We start from the raw sequence: 25193 nt of genomic DNA on the forward strand, positions 1-25193 counted from the left end.
TGATTATGTCCTGGAGGTCATGTTTCAGATATGAGCTGGCTAAAATGTTAAAACTATGATTAATGAGTGCAACCAAACACTCAACCAATTATAGAGGGAAAAGGGAAATAGAAGGGAGCTAGAGTGGGTCAAACCAGCTATATGGTTAAACTTGAGCATGCTAGTGCATTGTAATGGATTTAGCAAGGATCTTTAAACATTGCCAAAAACTTAGACATTACAGTTATTGAACAAGTGGAGGGAGTGGAGGAAACTTGCTTGCCAGTTCAAGGTGGGGATACAGTTTACCATTTTGTCTTTCTATAGTGCATAAGCATACTATGTGCTTGTAGAACATGTGAGACTATTCTGCAGTTAATAGTGAAATTAAAAAAAAAAAAAATCTTTCAGACATCACAAAAAATACAATATTGGTGTTATTGTCAGCATGAGAGAATGTGGTATTTACTTGGGAATATTCATCATCTGGGTCTGTATATAATGCACATAAAGCTTCACAGAGATTTGGTGTTGCCAATCCCAACTTTGCAACAAGAATGAGTCACATCTTCCAAAATCACAAGATTTGCTTAAAAATCATAAAGGTTTATTTTTAATTTGGTTTCATTTTTACTTGTCTTTTAATGTCAAATCTGATTATTTTTTTTCACTTTTTTCCTACGAGTGTTACGGCCGGTGATGCTCACCTCATTTTTTCATTGTCTTTTAAACATTAAAAAAAAAAATGCAAAAATCGTGTAATTGCTGACAGATCATGTTGGCAGGTAATTATCAAATTAATCTCCCTTTTAGTAGAAAGAATAAGTGGTATCAGGTTGTAGAATAAATTAAGATTAAGCTGAAGTTTCATATGTGCTGCTTGGAGTCAACATACAGTCACACCCCAGAGAAGGGTGTTGTCACTTTTATAAAGGACTGGGTAAAAAATCTGTTCTCAAAAATTTTGTCTAGTATTTATAGGTATGAGGAAGTTTGTTCTAAGTAGTTTACTTTTCAAAGCTCTCTTCCACCCCTCCTCCCATCTTATTACTTTAAAAAAAAAAATCAAGTAAATTTTAACTTCATACATTTAACACAAAACACTGAAGTGGAATTGTTATGTACAAGGTTTCTTCCATTTTCTCTATGAGGAAGTATCTGACATAACTGCAGATTGTATCAGATAACTATGTCCCTAATGCTTTTGATTTGGGTTTTTTATTTGCTTTATTTTGTTGGGGTTTTTTTTGTTTTGTTTGATATTTGTTTGTTTGTTTAAAAAAACCAACCCTCTATCAAGTATCCTTATTGGGATACTTTTGGAAAAATTCTTTTGAAGACTCACAGGTTCTGTGCAGACCACAGATGGGGCGTTCTGACTCAGGACATCCCAAAATGAAAAGATGCAGGACATGGGCCTTCTGCTTTTATAATAGAAAATATTTTTTTTCTCTGTTCATAACAGAGTTTAATTTTAATTGTGCAAAAGCAGTCTGTGATTGATTTTAGTGGACAGTAATACCTGCCATGGTAGCAGCAGCATTCTAAGTGGTTTTATTCCAAGTCCCAATTAGTCCTTTAGGTACTTTTCAGCTAAAGAAAAATCCCAAACCACATCCCTGCTGGTGTATCCTTAAAGGAAATCTGACGTATTGAAGGAGACAAATTCAGCTGTGATGTGATCAAGCATGAGAGGGCATTCAGATTTGCAAAATAGCCTGCTATTTAGATTTACCTTGATACTGCATTCCTGAATTACTGGACTCCTCTAAGTAATAAAGGGGGGTTGTAAAGAGTTTCTTCCCTTGGTGAAAGCTAGTTAACTAGTTTAAAACCAATTTCAAGGGAGATAAAATAAATAACCATAAAACTTCAGTGAAGCAATAAGTGGTTTTGGCTGTTTTTGTTTTGTTTTGGGTTTTTTTTTATGGTTTTGTTACCTCAAGTTAAGGTGGCACCAGCTGCTGCCTGTCTCTGCATCACTTCTGCATAGTCTGAAGGGTATCATTCACCAATGAGAGTGAAGTAAAGCAGCACAGCAGCTTTATAGCACAAAGCATATTTCTCAGCAGCTTGAGTTCAAACCCTATTCAAAACTTGCACCAAGTCAGAAAGGAGCTCAGGAGAACATTTGCAAGATCTGTTGTGTAGAACTTTGTATTCTCCTGAAGTCACTGTTGATGAGAAACATGCTTCTGGGTAAGTAATTCCATGTGGAGGTTGAAATCTGTCTTTCAGCTGGCTGCATAATAGAATGCTGTGTGCTTGCTCCAGCAGTGCAGGAGGACAAATACATGCACTGTTTTACTTATTTATTTTTAATAGCAATTCATTAGTGAAAGCTGTATTCATTTGTTGTCATCTAGGGACTGCGAATTAGGAAATATTAGCACTGTGGGTGCCTGTGATTTTTTTTGTAGATACTTTTTATCTTTACGTCAGAAATACAAATGCCAAAATAATCAGCATTTGAACTTTATCTTGCTCTTTTTTTTTTTTTTTTTTCCCCTGTTCAGTTGGTAATCATGACATGTATTTCTTAAATATTCAAATAAATTTGTTTCTTATTTGTGAGCATACTGATGGTTGACTGTAAAAATGTAATGCTTGATTGTTGCATACGTTTAATTTCTTTCTAGCATTATGCCACTAAATCCTGTTACTAGGTTATATAATAGTTTCAATAACCATAAATAGTAATAGCATTTGAAATAGGGAATGCCTTCATCTGTATTTTAAAGAACATATTATTTAGCTCATGAAATGTTAATATGTTCCAGATTAAAACTGTACTGCTTAACTGCAATGTTAAAAAGATGCTTGATGAATTCAGAAAGTTCCACTTAGGATCCCTCATTAGATCAAAACCATAAATGCTCTCCTTCTGTCCTCAAAGTCCTGTTTATAGTTAGGTGATTAGCTTGCAGAAAATATTTTTTAGGTTTTTTTAACAAGGCAACCTTGTCTGGAGGAACGTCATTGGTATTTTATTTCAGTTGTTGAAATAAATACTAATCAAATGCTCATTTGCTGTGTATTGAATGATACAAAATACCCTCTGTTTTGTGTAAGTATGATCATCCTTGGGCTGTGACAAATTCTATTTCACAGGATTCAATTGCTTTTAAAAGTACTTCTTTTTTCTCTGGTATTTAACTGAAAACAATATATATCTATTTATGATAATTTTTGGTAACTGTTACCTTGTTTTAGCTTCATAAAGGCATGAAAATGGCCTGTGGAGATATTTTTGTTAGGCAGAATTTAAGATTAGTGCAGTATTTAGCTTAGTCTTTTTTAATTGTTCAGTTTTCAGTGTATCAGGTGACAAGTTTGTGGGTGCTTCAGGACTTTAAATACAGCTATTTCATAAGGATTCCTCTCTCTGTAGATATGTCTGTGACATTACACGTGTTCTTTGGTGATCCCAGTTTTACTGCTTGGCTGTTGAATTCGTAGTGGTAGGAAAATGCTCACTGATTTTTCTAGACCTTTATGTCTTGGTGACATTTTGTGTATTCCAAGAGTCACGATAATACTTTGCTATCTTGCAAAGAAACACATCTCATAGGTTTTAATAGAGAAGTAGAAGAGAAATCTGGCCTTTTGGTTGTTCCTGGTGCTCACTTATGTGTTTTGAGCATTCTGTATTTAGAAATGTACTAATTCTCTGTATTTGGAGCAGCTTGGTGGCACCTTCCACGCCACCTGCAAGCTGCTTAGTTAAAAATCCATAGCCGTAATTTCCCTTGGTACTGTTATCATGGTAATATCTGGATTCACATTTATGTTTGATTCTCCAATCTGGCTCATCTGACAGCCCACAGAAGGGGCAAGGCTATATGATGTTCACAGCAAGCTGCTACTTGGGCAGGCAGCCCAAAAATATTGGGATGTCCCTGACTCCTGGGAGACAAGGCATAGGTGATGGGCAGGCTGTGCTGGCCAGGCACTGTCCTGCAAGCCCAAGCTGACACTGTCCTGCCAAAATGACTTGAAAACTGAGGAACAGAAGTGACAGTCCTAAAACTGGTGTCAAGCCTTTGGAGACAGTTGTAATATGATGGAAATAATATAGAAAATTTTGTCTATCCAGAAACTGTAAAACCAAAGCAAAGCAAAACAAAACAAAACAAAAAAAAATCAAAACCAAAACCAAACACACACACACAAAAAAACCTCCAAAACCCAAAACAACAACAACAGCAAAAAAGTCCCAAACAAACCAATGAACCCCCCACTTTTAACTTATCAAAACTACTTCACTCATATCATGAAGCTCTGTTAAGCTGAGAGAAGTATTCTGTTGAGAGGGGAGAATCCAGTAAAACTTGGAAGCTTGTGCAGCAGAGGTGATATGAATTTTGGCAACACAAATGTTGACTGATGAGGAAAAATGTCTAAGCCTTGCTGGTGGAAGTGACTTGCTCACCCTACCTCAGGAAGGAGGCTTCAGTTTCTGAGTCCCAGGGGGCAGAGGTAGCAATGGGAGTCAGAAAGGGGTCTGGAAACTGGGTGTTTGAAAGGGCTCTGAACTTGTAGGAGGTGTCTGAGGTAAGGATGGGTAATCCAGAAGTACTCTGCCATTGCTTTTTCAGTGATATTTGCTAATAATTGTAAATTAAAATCTTTCTCTGTAGGAAGGGTAAAACCGGCTTTATAGATAAGGAAGAATTTTTCCGTGATGGTCACTGGTTAGGGGCAGTGTGCAAATAAAATTTGTGTCGTAGATTTATGTTTAGACAGGTGAACATCCCAGATGCATCTACAGATTTTAGTTTTGCAGATTTATATTTGGTTTTGCTTAGTACTTGAAAATTTGGCCTTTGGGGAAAAGATGCTTTTATGTGCTGCAATATGAAAATGCTTTGAGTGAAGTTTAAAATCATTATGTTCTGTAGCTGTAGAGAACACTGAGATCTTTTGGAATGACTTATTCATATATCCTTATAGTTGATAGTGTATTTGTATTTGAATAAATTCAGGAAAGATTCATTCAAAGCTGTTCCTATCCAGTACTGCTTTAAAAAAACAGGGAAGTGCAACCATTCCATCACTTAAAGCTGCTTAAACCTTCAGAGGGAAAAGGGTTACTACTTAAATTTCAGATGAAAAGAGTGTTCTGTGAATTCTTCTGTGTCATGTATTCATACCTGAATTAAAATGAGCCATGAGGTACTGCACTTTCTCAGGAACGTTACATAAACTTCCTTGTTCTAAATCACGCAGAAGTTTGAAATGTGCAAACAGAAATGAAAGGAACTTTGCAGCAGTTTCTCCACAAGCAGGAAGCCTAATATTTACAAAACAATCAATAGGGCAATGGACACAGAGACACGCAGTACTCCCCTACAAAACCTGGTTTTAACTGGTAAAGGAAGGTAGGATCTATCTGAACAACTTTCTTTTTGACGTGAATGCTTGGGGGATGGGTTTGGCTTGAGTTCTGTGGAACCTTGGTGGCTGAGATTCAGAGTTGTACAAATAAAACAAGGGATTGTTTAGACATATGTTGTATTTGGAACAGTGTTCTCCTGCTTTAATTTCTGGGATTTGGATCTTTCATTTGCATTTTCACGAGACTCTGAAGAACATTACTTGAGAAAAAATCTGATCATGATACAGCTTGTTTTGGCATAGATAAAGAGTTTCTTTGTGTACAAATTACTTATACCTTCCTGTAATTCCTTGTGGTGATGTTTACTCCTGTTTGTCCTGCGTGCCTTTAGGGAGAAGCTCTGCCTCACTGTGAGCATATAGGCAAAGGGAAGCAAAACCACAACTGACCTTAGTGCAACCAGGAAGGAAGAAAAAGGCACAGGGGAAAGTATAGTTATTATTTCTTGTTATTTTCTGATCTATAGGGCTAATAACATTATTGGGCAATAAAAGTTAGCAGTTTTCAATTCAAGCAAAAAGTTGCTGAGTCCAAGAACTTCTGAGAGAAAGCTACAACTGTCTCAGTTCCTTGTCTCCTTCTTGTAAGGACTCTGAAAACTGTTGTTCTGCCCCAAATTTTGTGGGCAGGAATGTCTGGTAATCATATGTGCTACCTGCAAAGAACCATTGAGAGAAAGCCTGTCTGTCTTCATATCCCTGGAAGAGAATTGTCCATAGGAAGAAGTGGAGGCAGCTAGAACATTGGGACACTGTTTATTTCTGTTTTGAGAGTAGATGTTTTGTGCTCTCCAACCTAGTGGTCTTTTTCACTTCTCAGTAGGGGCCCACATGTGTGAAAAACTGATGATTTTTAACATTTCTGAAGGTACATCAAGAAATAAAAGATTACATGGCTTAGGAGTTTCTTCCAAATATCACTGGTAAACAGAAATATGAGAAGTTGCACAAAAACCTCAGAAATTCTTTGCAATGGACAGGATCATAAATGGACACTTAGTCCTGATTGGGTGGTGTCTACCAGGTTTAGTTTGTTTGAGCATTTATGCCCCCCAGTTATTTCTAACATCTATTCTCAAAAGTGACTTGAAATTTAAAACAATAATAAAATTGTTTCAGGCAAGGAAAACTTCAAGTAATAGACTGACATATTATAAGATACTGAAAAACATGATCTTACAATAAAAAGTACCATGCCAACCTTGTTGTTAGAAATATGTTGCTGTTGATGTAATTACAAGCTAGAAAATGAAGTTGAGCTTATACTATCAAATCAAATTTAATTTTCTAGTATTTTTGATTGAAATATCAGGGTTTTTGAAGTAATTTTATTCACAAAGAGAAAGGTACCTCACACACCCATGTTTCAAAGGGCAGTGCTTCTCAGAGAACTTTAATATACACCCTTTGGGCATAGATCCAAACAAACGTCCAGTGTTCCTGGATAAAGCAAATTCTTTTATTTGAGGAGGTAATGATTGATACAACAGTGATGAGTGCAGTTATCCACAAGTGATGAGGCATCTCACCAGTATTTACAGGGTACTTCCTGTATGTTATTTTCAAAAGCCACCTGTTGTCCAACTCGAATCTTCATATCTAGGCATGAAGGTATTGCTTTCTGATTTAGCATCCTGCTTCTATGAGTGTGCTTGTGTGGTACTAGAAAAAAAAAAAAAAAGACAGACTTCTATGTGGAGCCAAGTTATATTCTGAAGTAATTTTTCCCTCTGTTTTTTCAGATCTTTAGACTGTAATTAAAATATATGTCACTGGTGATGCTGTGCTTTATATTTACTTGAAATTGGACTAAAGAATTAGATAATTCTGTTTAGATTTTATGGAGAATCTGAAGAAAAACAACTTTCAGATTGGAGGAAATGGATTTCTTTTTGAACTCTTCTTCTTTGTCTTTATACTATACATGCACAGTTAAATGTCAAGACGTTTCTTTAATGCAAAATAATGGTCAAGTACATCTCACCATGTCTTGCTCCTTGTTACCTTTATTTCTTGTTCTTTCTCAGGAAAGCATGCAATCATACTTTCTATGATATTACACTTTTTTTTTTTTTTTTTTATTGCTTAACAAGTTGGATGGTGTTATTCCAATAGAAAAGCATGTTTTGATTGATCGGCTAAGAATAAAAGAACCCAAAACAAAACACTACCCCTAAAAAACCCTAAGCTTCTTGTATACCTCTACAGCTGTGTTCAATTCAGAATACTTTTTGTTCACTGTTGTAAATGAACCAAAAATATAAAATATCCTTGTATGGAATATATGCAGCTTTGGAGTCCACTACACGGGAAAGATACAGACGTGTTGGAGAGGGTCCAGAGAAGGCTCACAGAGTCACCAAAGGGCTGGAGCACCTCTGGTCTGAAGACGGGGTGAGAGGCTGTTCAGCCTGGTGAAGAGAAGGCTCTGGGGAGACCCTATAGCATCCTTCCAGTACATGAAGGGGGCCTACAGGAAAGCTGGGGAAGGGCTTTTCACCAGAGAAGGTAGTGACAGGACAAGGGGTAATGATTTTAAACTGAAAAAGGGTAGATTTAGATTTGATATTAGGAAAAAAAATCTTCACCATGAGTATAGTAAGGTAGTGGAATAGGTTTTCTAGGGAGGTTGTTGACTCCCCCTCCCTGGAGGTATTTGATTGGATGAGGCCTTGTGCAACCTGGTCTGCTGGGAGGTGTCCCTGCTCATGGAGGAGGTGTTGGGTCTTTAAGGTCCCTTCCAACCCCAGGCATGCTATGATTCTATCACAAGCTCTGGAGACTGAAATTATGTTTCTCAAGATTACTGAGGGACACAGTTCTACAGTGCTATTAAGAAAGGAGCTCTTGCTGGCATATATCAGGAAGCCTTCATGAAACTGGACTTGGATGACAGAATGAAACAGTTACAGAAAGAAGCTGATGAAGTCAGCCATGGGTCAACTTTTTATTTAGAAACTGTGGTATATTTAAAAAGCAAAATCCACTAATAACTTCAGAATAAAGATGTGAAAAGATTTAGTATTTTTTCTACATACCTTGCTTTTATTTTTTAATTTTTAAGTGTTTTTGTAGCCTGTGTCTGAAGGGTACATACCAAATTAGCAGAATTCTGATAGGGTATCTAATTCTTAATTCCTGAAAAGTAGGAGAAGCATCTAAACTGCTGTTTTTCCAGAATTCCACCTTTAAAGGCTTTGAAAATACTTTGAAGGTTCTACACCATTAAAACCAAATTTTATTATTTGTTTTTCAAGATTGAACTTAAGAGGATTATGTAAATTACAGGTTGTGTTTGGCAACAGTTTCCAGGGCCATTCTTAGGTTTATTCATGTGCTTTGTCTCCTGTGTAAAAATTAATCAGTTTGTTGATATGAACAACTGCTCTTTAGTGACTTGAGATACCACATATTAATGTCTGTCAGCATGTCATGGTAGCAGAAGCTGAAACTTAGGTAGAAATGTCAGTAATAGGTCTAAAAATGTTTCTGAAAAGTTCTTTGAAAAGCTACTGTCAACTTCCTGAAATGACAGGTGGTAGCACAGAAGAACAAGAAATCAGACCTGCATTGTGGGTGGGTGAGGTTATCTCTGACAGAGAACTAGAGTACTGCATGTATGAATAAACCATCGAAAAAATCATGGCTGACTAGAAATCAGATTTTTTTTGTCACTTTCAAGGGCTGAATATTAATCTAACTGTACGATATTCAATTATAAATTTATAAAAAAACAAAAAACTTAAAAGAAGGCTGCAAATGCTAACCTTACATGTTTGTATAGCTATTCAGGTTTTGGATAGGTACAAAAAACCTCACAAGGATTAATTAATTTTGTCCATAGCTAAAGCTCTTTATAAATCCCTGCTCTCTTCCTTCCTATGTGCTTGCAAACCCAAGAAGCTTCCTTTGGTTTAATCATAGCAGCTGCCGAATTTGAAGGAATCCATCAGGATCATCAAGTCCAACTCCTGTAACAAATCAAGGAAGGTACCTCTCCTGGTTGGTTCATTTACACGATGTGCCTGAGAGCATCATCCAAACCCTCCCTGAACTCAGGCAGGCTTGGTGCCATAACTACTTCCCTGTGGAACCTGTTCCACTGCTTGACCACCCTCTGGGTGAAAAACCTTTTCCTGATCTCTAACCTAAACTTCCCCCAGCACATGTCTACCATTTCCTTGGGTCCTGTCATTGGTCACCAGAGAGCAGAGGTCAGCACCTGCTCCTCCTCCTTCCCTAGTGAGGAAGCAGTGAGCTGAGATGAGGTTTCCTCCAGGCTGAACAGACCAACAGCCTTTAGCTGTTCCTCATATGGCTTTCCCTCTTAACCCTTCACCAGCCTTGTAGCCCTCCTCTGGAGACTTTCCAGTACCTCTATGTCCATCTCTTTACTATGGCACCCAAAACTGCTCACAGTACTCAAGATGGGGATGCACCAGTGCAGAGTAAAGAGGGACAATCACCTCCCTCAGCCAGCTGGCAATGCCCTGCTTGATGCACCCCAGGACTCTGTTGGCCCTCCTGGCTGCCAGGGCACGCTGTTGGCTCATGCTCAACTTGCCATCGATCAGAGCCCCCAGATCCCTTTCAGCAGGGCTGCTCTCCAGCCTCACACTCCCCAGGGTGTATGAATATCCAAGGTTACCACGTCCCAGGTGCAAGACCTGGCACTTCATGTTAAACTTGATCTGATTGGCAATTGCCCAGCACTTTAATCTGTCTAGGTCCCTCTGCAGGGCCTCTCCGCCCATGGGAGTGTCAACTGCGCCCCCTAGTTTGGTGTCACCTGCAAACCTAATTATTAAGCCCGAAAGTCCTGCATCTAAGTCATTTATGAATATGTTAAAAAGAACTGGCCCTAAAATGGATGCCTGTGGAACCTCACTAGTGACCAGTTGCCAGTCTGATATTATCCCATTTACTATGACCCTTTGAGCTTGACCCATCATCCAGTTGGTCACCCATTGCAATCTGTGCTTGTCCAGCTGGATGCTGGATGTTCCGTGTAGAAGGATACTGTGAGGCAGTATCAAAGGCCTTTCTGAAATCCAGAAAGATTACATCAACTGGCTTCCCTTGGTCAACTTGGTGGGTTCTCAGCCAGGGTGGGCTTCGACCTTGCCTGTTTGACTTCCAATATTTTGGCATCACCTGGCCCTGTGCTCTTAGGAGGTGGTGCTTAAAAAGTGACCAGAATTGCTGCACCCCAGAGCCCTAAAAATCTTTTTCCCAGGAGACCTTACCAAGCAGTTCTTCAAGCAACCTGAACAAAATCAATCAGCTTTTCTCTGAGCATACTCAGTAGTAAAGAATATGCTTCAACATAATCTGTATTAGAGACTGCTTGTTTACTCTGTGGCTCTGCGTCCTTTAAATTTTAAAATTATGCTAATTATCACATGTAAAGTACATTTTATAATTTTTAATTTTAAAAATAGAGTTGAAAAAAAGTGCGACTGATATTGAGTGAATTCAAAATAGACATACTAATTTCATTATTTTCTTATCTTTCTTGAAGTCCCAAGCTATTTGGCTTTTCTGCCTTTCCCATGGGATGCTCTCCTTTTGCTTTACTGGATACGTTGTTTAGGATAGTAATTTTCTCAATCTGCCTTAGCAATACCATTTATTTCTTATATCCCATAATTCCTAATTATGCCCCAGTGTATCAAACTACTTTGCCTACAGCATTTATGCCTCAAACGTTTGTGGTTTACTGAGGGGTACAGATATTAATTCCCTTTTAAACCAGTCCTAATAATAACAGTAGGAATGGTGTTCTGTGGCTGTGTTTAATGGTCTTAGTAACCACATTAGAATATTTATTGAAAAATTGTCTATATCTAGTCAACTCAGAGATACCTTTTGTATAGTGCATTTCCTTGCAGTGGAGTTAGTCTGTGGTTCCTGTCTTGGTGACATTGGTATTCTGCCATTTGGTTAGTGTTGCTCCTTTCTGTACAGTAACCCTGGAGTACTTTTAGTGGCATACTCTGAGTATATGTGGTGTTTTGAAACATTTTTGAGATTTCAAGAAATATCTTTAAACCAAAAACCTACTTGTGGCAGCTGTAAATGGGATCAGGTTACTGTTTTAGCTATCTACTCTTGGTATATTAAGAACAGGATCATTTTACTCTATCCCTGTGCATTGAGAAATCTTATTGGTTAATGAAAGAGATAGAATCCTATTACAGCTTAATGATAGTAAAGCAAACAATCAAATAAAAACAACTAAATAACCCTTTTTCTTCCTCTCAGGAATCCAATTAAATTGAAAGTAAAGACTTACTATACTGTAATGATACATAAGAAGCTAGTAATAGTCCTAATGTTTCAAAGGTACATTACTGGGGTCTGAGTATCTGAGTTAAAAGAAACGATCAGCTTCTGTGGACTGGGAGGTTGGTCTGCTTAAAGAAAAATTAAGCACAGAACAAACAATAAAACTTCCTGTTACTTGGTCTAAATAGGAAAGTGTCATCCAGATACATTTAACATGCTGAGTCCATAAATCAAGGGATTTATTTTGCTCAGAGTTGGAGGAATAGTTGTAAGATTTGGGAAATTCTTCTGAGAAGGACTCAGATAAGTACTCTGAGAAGTACTTTGAGATGTAGTTATGCAAGGCTAACAAAAATTAGGATCTCAGCAACTCTTTGTTTTTCAAAATTAAACAAAAGACATACTTCTACTTGAAAAGGGGGAATTACTTCTTGTAAATCCAGGAATCAGGGATTGAAATTGTAGACCCTTAAAGCAAAGAAAAGATAAAAAAAAAATTTAGAAGCGTAAGAAAGTTTCTACAAAGTATTTTATATCCAATTTTGAGTGATTCTGTACTTAAAAATATATAATACCGTCAATTATGAATACAAATCCAGGGGAATTTTGAGACCTTTCTACTGACTTTTAAAACCCTGATAACATAAGAATTAATTGCCTGAGGAAACATGAGCATAAATAATGAATTACCTGATGCTGACCTCTGTGAAAAGGCATGAACTCCTATTAAATTGCATTTGGAAGGACTGTTGACACCACAAGAAACAGAAGGATGCAGGCCAGACTTACTGAAAGGTCAGAAAGGTTTTTTAATTTGTATGGTTGCAAGGACATTGCTTGGTGGTTACAACAGCTTTGCTGAGCTCTGTCCCAGCTCCTTGCTCTCAGCAGATATGCAGCTTCCCTGCCAAACTTCTCCAGGGAAAGGTTTCCTGCATCTCTGCCTCCACACCAGGGGCTCCTGCATCTCACTGACCGTGTAGCAAGGAAGTACTAAGGTAATATAGCAAGATAATTGTTAAGTCTGTGTGGTTTTTGTGTTTCTTGCTGGAAGTTTCTAGATGATCTGTGGGTGTCTTTGCCAGTTTCTGCGCAATTCTTTATTTTAATAATTCACTGGACCCCTTCTAAACTTTTGTTTGACTTTTGTTTACTTTTAATGTTGAATACATTTCTTCCTTTGTACTTGAATAGTCTGGGTACCCTATTCCTTCACCCCTAGTTTATCCTGATATGGTCCTGTATTTAAGATATTTTAAAATATCTTAAAATATCTTATATATTTCACATAGGTATTAGTACAGACTCTCACAAGGAATCTATGAATTTGTGGGATATCTGTTAAGCTTTAAATGCACACCCTTTCCTAGTCCTCGTACTTTCTTAATATATGTTTATCTTCAAATACTACTTGACCTTGAAGTTATGATTTTCTCGCTTTGTTTCTTTTTGAGTTCAATATGGAATTTTTTTTTCACTGAACAATTTTTTCCAAAAGTTTTCTCCCTATAAAATGGTCTTTCCATATAACCTTTTAAATTGAATCCTTTTATGTCCTGCCCTATCACACATTCATTTAAAGTGTTTTTCAGAGGAAAATTTTCTCTTCCAGGGTGCAAGCAATTCCAAACAGCTGATATAAATGCCAGAGGGATTGAGCTGAGTCTGCCACTCAACTGTTTTCCTTTTCTCTTTGAGTTTTACTTAGTTTAGTGGCATGTGGACTTCTTTCCTTTCCGTTCAGGTTTGTCTGTGGGGGCACAAGGATAAGAAACCTCTGGTTTACCATCTCCCCTCATCCCTTACTTTCAGAGTGATGTGGAATTGGGCTTGGCAGTCTGTCAGAAGTGATGTGCCAGACTGAATTTTTCTGTCTGTAGTTGGACACCAGTGTGTTGGCTCTGACTTCTCAGAAACCAGTGCCTGCTGCAGTGTTGGTGGGGTGATGCCAAAGCCCCAGCCCCTCGCTGGCCCTTATGGGTGCTCTTCTAAAAGGAGTGGTTGTGTGCATGCCTGTCACCAGCTGTAGATGCTTCTGAGTAAGATAACATAAGAGGAATACACTGTCTTTGTGGAATGAGTTCCTGCCTTGCTGGGCATCTGCCCAGGTGACTGGCTTGGGTTGTGCAACATCTCTGTGACTGGAAAAGTCTAGAGCAGGACCTTCTGAAGCAAAACTGAGATTGGAATAATGAAATTCCTGAGAGTGGGCAAGGAGACAATTTAAAATATTGGCTTGCCTTCTTTTCAATGAACTTGCTCTTATGTTTTCAATCCTCTTTCTTGTCGTGATCATTTGCATCGTGTCCCTCAGACTTAAGGACTGCAGATAAATGCTGAGATTAAATAACAGTAATAAAAACTTCTTTCATCATTCTCTCCTTTTTTTTCCCTTAAGTAATAGAAAAGTATTTGCTCAAAAGAACAAAAAACCCCCCACAGTATTCTTCCAGAATTTCATTTCCACTTTAAACACCTTTGGCGTAGATCAGAGAATTTGTAAAATGAGGATAAATTTGTGTGTCCAATTTCAGTTCATCAATAAAATGTTCTCACACAGCTGGAAACTTCCAGGCTAGAGGAACAGACTTCCACTCTCACAGTCTGCCTGTTCTTTTATATATTAATATTTAATATTTTTGCTTCTGTGAGTTCCAAAGACAATTCAAGGCTTTTTAGCAAAAGCAGATTTTATCCAGTGCAAGTAAAAATCATCATGTCCTTTCTGAAATGTCAACAAGTTGTATTTTGGTACAGAGGCTGGGTTCTTGAAAGCTATGAGTTTGCAAGAGACTTCTGTAGAGGTAAAGGTAGCCATGAGAGGGATATCAGGGCTGTGGGGAGCAAAGGCAGGGAGGGCAGAGACCATTCAGTGACTGAGAAGTGACATGCAGGAGTCTTTCAGCAGGGAGATCTGGTGAAGAGGAGGAAGAATCCTCTTGATCCCAGTCTGCCTCCTCCTCTTGTGCATTATCATCTCCCTGTCTCACTACAGTATTTCCTCCTGACTGTATTATCCTGCATCTGATGGGAACAGGCTCGCCAGGGTCTGCTCACAGGGCAGGAATCTGAGGGGCTAAAACTGCCCCTGTTGCTGAGGAAGGCTCAGGCAAAGACCCCTGGGAATGGATTTTATGTTCTTTCTGCCACTGAGGTGTTGGGAGATGAGTAACAACACGAAGCGGAGGCTGCAGGGGACACCTCTTGAACAGGAAAATATTCCTTCAGCTGTCCCTGACAGCTGCTTCCTCTGTCTACTGCTTGGCTTTGCAGACAAGGCTGCTTTATTCCAGTTTGCTTCTGATCCACTGCTCCAAACCTGACATAATCTGCTATTTTTAAGGATCTTTAGAAATTCTCTAACTCACCAACAGCAGGATTCAAGGTAGAAGATTTTTTAGGTGATACTCATTTTGATCTCGTGTGTTCTGTGTGCTCAGGGGCAAAAACTGTGGTGAGATGGAAAGAATTAAACATCTAGGACTGGAATCTGAAAGGTTCCAAGTATCCTGGGGCTGCGTGCCCTCAATTTCCAACAGTTACAAGTTATACTGTAATATGTGCTAATGGATTATGAGCAGAGAGCTTTGGGATTCAGCTGTTAGTCTGAGCTTCTACACATACTCTGTGTAGGAAGTGCTGAAAAAGATCTGTAGGGCTAGAGGAAGAAATTCAAGGAGAGGATACTTGATCTTTTTTCTAGCTTGTGTTGTGCTTTTGTGGATGGAGCAACCTGAGTTGTTGAGGAAGATGAAGCATGGAACTTCCTTATTCCTTCCCATTTTGTGTTTTTTTTCAGCCTAGAGGCACTTGGAAAGAAAATAAGGTAAGTATCTTGGTACAGCAGCTGTTATATACTCTAGGACAGGGGGCTGGAGGCAAATTCTGATGTACTGATCTCTTCTTCCACAGCAGGGAAATTGTCTTCCCTGACTCTCTCCATCACCAATAGAACTGGGGTGGGTAAGAAGAAATGCACGTCTCTCCTTGTTTTTTTTTTTTAACAAGGCTCTGATTCAAAACTTACTGTTTACTTTTTACTATTTACTGTTACTTTTATTATATATTTCCAGTTAACCCTGAGGCTTCATACTAGTAAGTAGCAATCTATTACTAAAGAATAAGCATTTCTCAAGCATTAAAAATGTTATTCAGCTGTTTTGTTGTCTCCGTGGCAACTTTAAGCATAACAACAAAGCAGTAGGTGATCTTGTCAGCCAAAAAAAATCTGTAATGCTCAAGTGATTGTTGATAGCAACAAAATGGATGCCAGTACAGGATCACTTAAAGCCAGTAATAGATACTGCATCTATGGCTGAAGCATGTCACAATTTAAAGCAGAAAATATACCAGAAAAAGATAGTAACATAGATGGAATTGCCAGTTTTTATAAATTATACATGATGTAGTGTTTTAGAAATCAACAGGAAACCATGATTTGTCTTCCTTAATGGAATGAGTTGCATAAAAAGCAAACAGATCCTTGTATATGAAAAATGTGCCACCTTGAGAGGAAAACTCAAGCTTTCTTGATGAGTTTGTTGATGAAGCAGAGAACAAACCCCAGTTCAGAAATGTGAGGTCAGTTCATAAAAGCAGTAAAAGTTAAAGGTTAAAGTTCTTGTCTAGTTTCAGTGTTGATCTGAATAAGAATGCATGCTAAGAAAGAAAAGGCAACGATTTTCTTACAAATAAATATACATTAAAAAAAGCATCTAAGAAAACTCTTTGCACAAGCTTGACTGTCAGCTGAAAGGCCTTGCAAGGAAATTCACCGAATTCAAGAGTTCTGTCATTTTTGCTTTTAATCTTTGGAGGATAAACATCAGGGTAAAGACTGTCACCTACTCATTTGTTTGTCAGATATGCTCAACTATCTGTAAAACAGTAAAAGAAAAGAAAATGGTGAGAATCTAAATGTGACTGAAATAAACTTGGGCAAACATGCTTGGTGAGATTAATTGGTAAGAGTCAATGGAAGTGAGGGGCAGTAATTCCAGCTTACCCAGTGAAATGAATTCTGTTGTCATGAGAGACACGATAATAGCAGAACTTGAGACTGAGAGGGTCCTTTCCATGGAGTTGCTCTAAGTACCTCAGGCTTCTCTGTACCTGCTTTTTCCTCTAAGGAGGACACTTAAATATATAATAGGGCCAAATGTAACTGAATGTCTGTCATGGAGGGAACTGAAGACCACCATGTGATTCCAGGCTGCTCTTAAGCTGAGCAGTGCCGACTTAAGTCAGTATCCCTTCAGGCTTAGCCCTGTACTTTGTCTTACCATGAAATTTTACATCCCTTTTCAGTCCTCTTTCCTTTGCTTGAACCTTTTCAGTAGCTGTTTTGTGTGTGTTAAATCTCATTGCTTCCCTAAGCTGCTCAACCTACAAGCAAAACTGCTATTGACCCTGTATCCAACCTTACCGGCTCTTCTAAAGACTGAAAGTTGCATGCAATTATTTTGCAAGCCAAATATGTACTTATACTTTTGTAACTGAAGCTTTTCCAGTGTAAGAAAAACTTTAAAAAAATTCCCTATGTCCCAAAGTTGAAAGTTTTCTCTGCTTTTTGCTGATTAAGCTCACAGAGCTTTGCATGCAAGCAAATTGGTGTGGTGGGTGTTAGGGACATGGTAACTGGCAGCTGTGCTCAGGGTGTTTTATAGTGAACTTGCTAGTAAAGCATTAGGGAAAATTAATATTTAAAATCTAATACAGTTTCATTACAGCTGCAGAACTTTACATTTCATATGTGGTGGGATCATGTTTCTTTTACAAAAATAATATGAAGTGGAAAATTTTCACTTCCAGAGTGAGAGGGAATCAGGGAAGCTTAGCAAACTTCTTTTCCCAGAATGCTGTATTGAGAACTACAAAAATATTCACTTGTCAACAACCAGATTTGACAGAAGTGTAAGTGTGCAAAGTTTTTCTTCTGTAACTATCCACTGGAATAGCTACATAATTCCGATCAGGGTGATTCTGTTAGTGATTATATTGTTCTCTGCATTTTGAACACAAAGTATTCAAGTACCGTAGAATTACAAAAAAAGATGCAAATTTTAAACAGGCGCAAGTGCTCTTGTCTATCGTTTAGCTAAAACATTTTGTTTCCCTATACAAAGAAATATTGAGATATTCTTTTATATCTCCATATTATTATGATAATATTCTGAAAATCCTGTTTGTTCAGGAAGGACTTGATTTGGTTCTGTCAAATGGACATGATAAAATATGCTGCAGTTTAAACATCATTGATGTTGGTTTGTAGCATTTGCTTGCTTCTGTTAAATTGATCTGCTGACCAAAACTTGTGATAAAACTATTCCTGAAAGACATAAACTATATGAAATCAAGCAAGGCCATGTTTGTACTTCATAAAAGCAAAGTTTGACACTTTAACTTTATGGTTATAAATTCTATGTTGCAATTTGTCTTTAACAACTGTAATCATAGTACCCATTGCTGGCCATCTACTCCCCACCTTGACAATGTAGAATTGCTTCTCTTGTACATATAACATCATTTTATTCTGTCTTGATACAAATTCATGTGCAGTTTAGATTCCCAGATACTCTTGGGAGATTATTTCCACAGGCTGGTTCAGCTCAAAAAGGCTACTGCCGTGAACAGTAAATATCACTCAGAATAATCTTGGCATCGAGAAGCTTTTTCTGATGTTCAGACCTGTTTTTCTCAGCTATATAGTTTCATTTCAGTTACCTCTATTCTTCAAACCTTTCAGAATTCTTTATGCCGGAATTCTTTCAAATACCCTGTCCTCCCTCTTGCCTCTCCATCTGTCATGTATTGTTCCTAGGGTGTCCATATTTAACTTTTTGTATTTGCTAGACTTCCCAGAGCTTGCTTCTTACAGTGCGTTGCCTCGGTCTCTTTTCAATTTGTAAATCCTTTTCAAGTTAAAAGGTACCTGCTGTTCAACACAATATGCATTATTAGGCAGCAACTGCTAAGTCCTTGCTTCATGTAAGGGATATATGAGCTTTGCCCCTCATGCTGTGCCTGGGTTATTAGCCTTCATACGTGCTGGTTTTATGCAGAAGAGGGAACTGAGCTTTTTCCTCCTTCACCTTAATTGCCACTCTGCTGATTCAATCCCTTGCTCAAATATTCTTTGAAAATACTTCGGTGTTTTTATTACTTATACTTTTTTCTTCATATTTCTAACTTCATGACCAAGGTCATATTTTAAAAAGTTCTCAGACAGAACATCTAGATTATTTTTTTTGTAGTTTTTGCCTTAACCCTGTTTTAACTCAGCAGATCTGCCGGATTGATTTATCTATAGAGTCTCTCAATATAGATGTGTAGATATAGTCTATATATACAGTCTATACAGTCAATATGTGACCCCACATATGAAGTTGTCTCAAATTGATTTACAGTTTCTCTCCACTCTGCTATTTTAATATGCACATAGAAATACCAGGCAAGGCTCATCGTACCAACGTATGTTCTTACAGGCACACAGGTTTGCAATCTCAAAGCTAGTTGGTTTTCTATCTCACAGAAATCCATCTTCTCTTATGATTTCTTCTTACTGCCATCTTAATTTTTCCTATCCTTCATCATGGATTCTAAGAATTAAATACAGTGCTGCAGTTGAGATCTCATACCATAGGATCACTACTCAGTTTGTGTTGGAGATGTAGTTCCCTGATTTTTTTTTTTTTTTGTTATATGGGATGATGGCTTTTCTGGAGTTCATTGTTGCAAACAATGCTATTAAATATAGGTGAAAAAATGTTTATGGATATTTTCTGTTCTGGCTCCAGTATTGCCTGAAGAAATACCTATTTTATTTTTTGATTTAAAATATCCATCTTGCATATTCATTCAAATGTGCATGTAATAAAGCATTTAAAATAAGTGACATACATTTCTGCTACAATAAAAAAGACATCTGAGGATTAAGTTTCACTTTGTGTAAATCATATTCTTGTGTACATATTAGAAGTGTTTAACAGAATATTCTTGAAATTCATGTCCTGAGAAAAAGGTGGTGTAGAAGCCTGGCAGAAATTTTTGTAAGATAAAAACCTGTAGTGAAATGGTCCTTAAATTAAATAATCCAAAACGTAATACATGTCACATCTTTAGGGAGTGAATTTAGAATAATGTAAATGTAAATATGTAAATATTCTGCTACTGGCAAATACTCTTCTCTTTCCTGATTTATTCTCCACTCTGATTGCACTTTTTTAATACCTAAGGATTTTTTTCCTTTGGAAGCAGCTAGGGCCATCATGCATCCTCCTGGTCAAAGAGCACAAAAGCAAATCAATGGCAGGTTCAGTTAACTGATCTCCTGTGCTGGCAGCTGTATACTATAGTTACAGACAAGTTTCTCCCGGGCTCTAATATATCAAATACTTCCTAAGAACAGTTTTGAAAATTCTGTTAAAGCAGCACCCAAATTCAGAGGGGGTGGGTGACACCAGTGCTGCTGGGGAGAGATTGCTCATGCTGTCTTTGTAGATGAGCATGTTAAAAGTGTGCAGGCTCCATCTGTAGATGATAAACCTCTAGAGAGTACTTCCAGAAATGCACCTTTGAAGGCTACTTCTTAACCATCACCTCTTTAGGAACCTCAGTTCCTGAATTAGAGACTTTGGACAGATTCCTTTGGTTGAACAGCAGTGAGAATATTCTGGAGTATGGTTTCACTCTGAAAGGCTGTATGTATTGCAGAAATATATGGCATATTTTAAATCCATTCTGGAATGCATGCTTAACTGAGGACCCATGACTGGTGTATCCACAGGAATGTATAAGCTTTGACCTTAACTAAGGAGCCAGTCTATCATCTCTGTCTTTGCTAAATTCTCCTGCTGCACTTAGCATGCTCCTGTAGCAACTGTTCAGGCAAGGAGGTGGCACAACACAGGACATTTGCACAGAAATGGAGTGAGAGCTGCAGTGTGTTATTCAGACTGTGCTAATAGAAGAGTCAGTAAGGTCTGATTGCAGTCCTCTCACTGGACTGCAGCTCATTCTGTGTGATTTGCTTGCTGTGGTCATCCTGCTACAAATGCTGCTATCTCTGTAATGGCATAATTATGTGACCTTTCCATTTGATGTATAAGTATATCCTGTCTTCACTGGGTTCTTCTATGCAGCAGTTTAAGAACTATTAGTCAACAAAAATAATGTCGCAGTTTCTGCTCATGTGGTATCAAAGAAAAAACATGAAACTGTGCTAACAAATACCCTATACCTCCCCTTATTATTCCATTGCACAGAGAAATGGTAGCTATAGCATCTGACCTGGCAGCTGTTGTTTCTTCACAGAGCTCCTGCCAAAGTTCATTGGCCAAATTTTCACTTGTACTGCTGCTAATCCATGCGACTCCGAGGCCTTTAAAGGAATGATGACGGATTTGCACCGGGGTAACATATCCAAGTTTGGACCATTTGCCAGAGTTTTGTACATCACACGGTGTCCCTCCAGCCCTTCAGTTTATAAAAGCAGGCTTACCTCCCTCAGTTTTGCAGAAATATGCAATTAAAAGGGAAAAGCAGAAGTATGATATAGGTACAGTCTTTTAAGATTTCTTTGTGTCTCAAAGTATAATCTTATAAAATGCCTTCAAATGTGACATTAAGTCTTACCTAAGTAGTTCTCTTTCCAATATTCTGGGTTATGTTTCTCTGTTGCAGTGAGCTGTGGCATTTTAGCTATTAAAACCATCATGAGGAGCAGGGGCCCTTCTCATTGTAAGTCCAGTGTTTTCCCTCCTTTGTGCCTTTTGCCAGTTCTTTTCCCATCACAAAAACATAATACTTTCTTTGAATAATGTAGTTTCATCTCTCATTGTTAAGTTTTGAAAAGTTAAGATATAAAACCACATTTCAAACCATCTGTTTTCAGTAAAATATGTATTGCCTTTCAGTCAGAAAAGCCTCTCTTACCAACTCTTACCAACTGCTAAGTATGAAGTGATGTTAAATGTGTTGTGCTCTTGAGAGAATTAAGGAAAATGTTTAAACATTAATTTAAAGCCCAGTGATTAGAAATTTAAGCTTGTTCTTCAAAGAGAAAATCAGGGCAGAAGGAAAAATATTGTGTTCATTGCTTCATTCTCACTTCTCACAACCATAGGCACAATTATTTACTGTAGTATATGAGCAGAGATTTAGAAAGTGAAAGGGTGAGGGAAACTCATCTGTCTGCTGCAATGGGCAGGACTGTATGCTGCTTAGATCCAGCTTTAAACTAGCATTTAGGATACTAACTATTGTGTTCATTTTTTCTTTTAAAATCAGTGAAGTTTTACACTTGTTTTTAAGATAATCAAAGGATATTTGTTAGAAGTGAGAGGGAGTTGCTCCTTAATAGAAATAATAACAGAATTTTAAGTTATATAGTAAAATGCTACTACACTGTAGTACAACAAACAGAATAGTGACAGTAGTTTTGAAAAGAGGATTGAGTGAATTTTTTCTTTAAGATACCCTTACATGGTATTACTTTTTTCAAGCATACTGTAAGAGTTTGAACATTCTTTTAAAGATACCCTAACAAGAGCATAGCTGCAAATCATCCCATAGCAGAGGAAAGACAGGAAGTGTGGCAAGAACAGCTGGACTAAACTCTACACTCTGGACTCAAATACAAGGTCTGTATGTATAGGTAGAAAATAGAAAGTAGTTTAAACTACTAAGGACAGTGAAGAAGAGTAGCATAAATGTGTAGGACAAAATTAGAAAATAAAATGAGACCGAAAGAAGAATCAAACTTTAAGAAATCTTCCTGTAAGAGCACTTCCAATACCTACAGAATACCAAAGACAAGTGGATTGTTGTTCAGTGAATGTCAGAGAAAGCAAAGAAGTTTGGATTGCATGGTGCCATGTTCACATCATTTATCTTTAGAAAAATCAGTTCTGTTATATAAATAATAAAAACCTGTAAGAACAGGTCAGAGTGTCTCAATGACTTAAAATTTTCAAGTTGCTGATTCTGACCAATGCAACACAAGGAGTCCTGGGTGGGTGGAAATATCAGGGCTCTTACCAGTTATGAAGAGGAGACGAAGTACCAGAGCTGAAGGAGAACTGATGGGGTCACAGTTTTTTGAGAGGAAAGAACATACTGAGTTTAAGTAGTAACAGGTTTTCTTCCCTTTCTGTGAGGAAAAGGACAAATTAATTATGCCAAAGTGTATAAAGGAAAACAGGAGAGGAGTGATAACCAATGCAACACATAAACAGGAACAAACATGAATGCAGCAAAGGATTGCTGTATACTGTAAGCTGGACATGAGGTAACACTGCCATGTTAGCAACTAAGGCAAACAACATCCTGAGAGATATAACCAGAAACATAGTATGTCAGGAATGAAATTTTTCTGCAATACTGCATGAAAGATGACAACCAGTTCAAGCAAACCTGTATGAGATGAGAAGCAGCAGTGCTCACAAAACTTTTCTGTTCAGCTGCTCCCATCTTGGTACTTTCCATTTCACAGCTGTGAGTTCAATTCACTGGTCTGGTTGAAGCAAATTTCTCTTTTGTTGGGTTGTTACTAGTGTCTGACTCCCTGTGTTGGCTCAAGGGGAGTGTCCAAAACAGGAGTGATGACATGGCCCAGCCTGTTCCCTCTGTGGTCATGGAAATGCAGGCTCCATGGCACAGCTCATGAAAATACTTTCATACTTTTTTACTTTGACTTTCTCTTTATTTTCAGTATAGTGTTTGGTTAATTGGATTTAATTTAGGGAAAAAATAATATTAAAGTCTCTCAAAATCAGAGGTTACTTTTTGAAAGACTTATACTAGCTGAACAGAAACATGTTATGATATACTGCCTTTTTTTGTTTGTTTTTCTTAGGGTTTGTTTTGTTTTGTTTTGTTTTTGTGTTTTTTTTCTCTCTCCTTCTGAGGGTTAGGTGGCCAAGTTCATGTCATTCAGTCTTTGAAAATGTAATAGCATCAAAAGCACTTGGCAAGGCTAGCTTTCTGCTGCACCCAAAATCAGAATAAAGTTTCTATCAGACACCAGTGTTTAGTGCTCAGTAAGATCATGCATGCAGTGATCTGTGCTAAAAGATCTGTTTATTTGACATCTCTTGCTTTCATTCCACTCTAAGAGAGGCTAGATTGCATGTATTACACTGTTACCCATTTTAAAGTTCTTATTCATCTATACTGACTTTGAGAAAAAAAAGCAGTGCACCTTAATTCAGGAGAGCCAAGATTTGTGGAATTTGATGTCATGACTCCTCACTTTCTGTAACCGTGTGTTTCCAGATCCCCTTATATGCACTTTTTAAAAAAAAATCAAGCATACACCATTTGTTGTTTTTTTTTTTTTTTTTCCAGCAGTTATTTAAAATGCAGCTCTGTAGCAGCCGGGTAGCTAGTAACCCTTCTAAGTTTTATTCTAACAACAATAGCAGGGAAAATGCCTCTGAAATACAGTTTGTCACCCTTTAAGGTTATTTTTGTGTGGTGATGTCAAGAGTAGGTGGCCCTCCCTCTTGAGTCAAGTTGCAAACACTCTCCTCAAGGGTCATTAAAACGTAGCACACAGTTACAACAACCTGGATTTGTCCAGGCTTGCTGGTTGCCCACTGTCTCATAGCACCTAACATCACAACAGCTCCCTGTTGAAAAGAAAGGATTATTTAGCCCCGAGTCTCACACTGTGTGTATGCTTAAATGCTGCAGAGGAGGTGGATTGTAACCTCAGGGACTAAAGTAAGTATCACAGCACTGATTAACAGTGGGAAGTCTTTATGGGACTGCATGGTCTGTGTTTTTGTATGCTTTTGCTTTGCTAAAATGGTTCATGGTTTTGTGGTCATATCAAAAACCTCTGCAGCTTCTGAGCATTGTGGAGCACTGCTGAACTTGTAGTACCTGTCTTCCATTTGTAAATGGCCTAAAGAACTTTAGTCAGAAATGTGACTCTTGTGCTCTTTTCACAGCTGCATTAAATTAATTTTTTTTTTTTTTTTTTTTTTTTTTTTTTTTTTGAGGGAAGTGGTGACTCTGTCTCCTGCTTTCTTGAGCAGGGTGAGGTCTCTGTTGCAATGGTACCTTCTAGTGCTTGAGAAATGGACCTCTAACTTATCCCTTGCTGTGATGTTTATGAGCATGGGCTCTGACAAGGAGGTGTAGTATGCCATGATTAGGAGAAAGCTGAAATCCTGCAAAGACATTCTTGAGCAGAAGACAGAGCACAAGGAAGAATCAGAAAAATCTAGGAAGGAGAAGCTTAGCTCTTGTGTAGTATTAACTAGGAAATTATGAAATAATTATGTTTTGTTTGTTTAAGTTACTTCTAAGTCATCTAGGACTTTTTTTTCAATAAACTGGTCTTAGAAAAAGAATTATATGACTTACTCTTAATCTGCATGTGTGATATATCTGTCCACCAACTTACACGTTTGATGTCTTTTGGATGAGTGCTCTTGTGCTGTGTGTACTTAGATTCAGTGTGCAATGTAGGCTACAATGTTATGAAAGTGTTTAAATCTATTTCTTTTCCCTTTCTTACTGTT

The 25193-nt window shown here is 37.8% G+C and overlaps 1 protein-coding gene across 8 annotated transcripts in view; it reads left to right on the forward strand.

Moving 5' to 3' along the window:
* Window positions 1-25193, forward strand: part of ZNF385B (zinc finger protein 385B) — a 161428-nt gene that overhangs the window by 72640 nt on the left and 63595 nt on the right. Inside the window, exon 1 of one of the 8 annotated variants that reach the window (XM_071747210.1) lies at window positions 1997-2178. The exons of 5 other annotated variants lie outside the window; for them this stretch is intronic. In XM_071747210.1, the coding sequence (XP_071603311.1) occupies window positions 2160-2178 (19 nt within the window). In that variant the 5' untranslated portion in view covers window positions 1997-2159. Of the gene's footprint in view, window positions 1-1996; window positions 2179-15467; window positions 15491-24287; window positions 24388-25193 lie in introns of those variants that run through there. 2 more of the 8 variants (XM_071747214.1, XM_071747213.1) reach the window with 2 other exon arrangements.

The sequence above is a fragment of the Heliangelus exortis genome, chromosome 6 (genome assembly GCF_036169615.1).
Source record: "Heliangelus exortis chromosome 6, bHelExo1.hap1, whole genome shotgun sequence".
NCBI lineage: Eukaryota > Metazoa > Chordata > Aves > Apodiformes > Trochilidae > Heliangelus > Heliangelus exortis.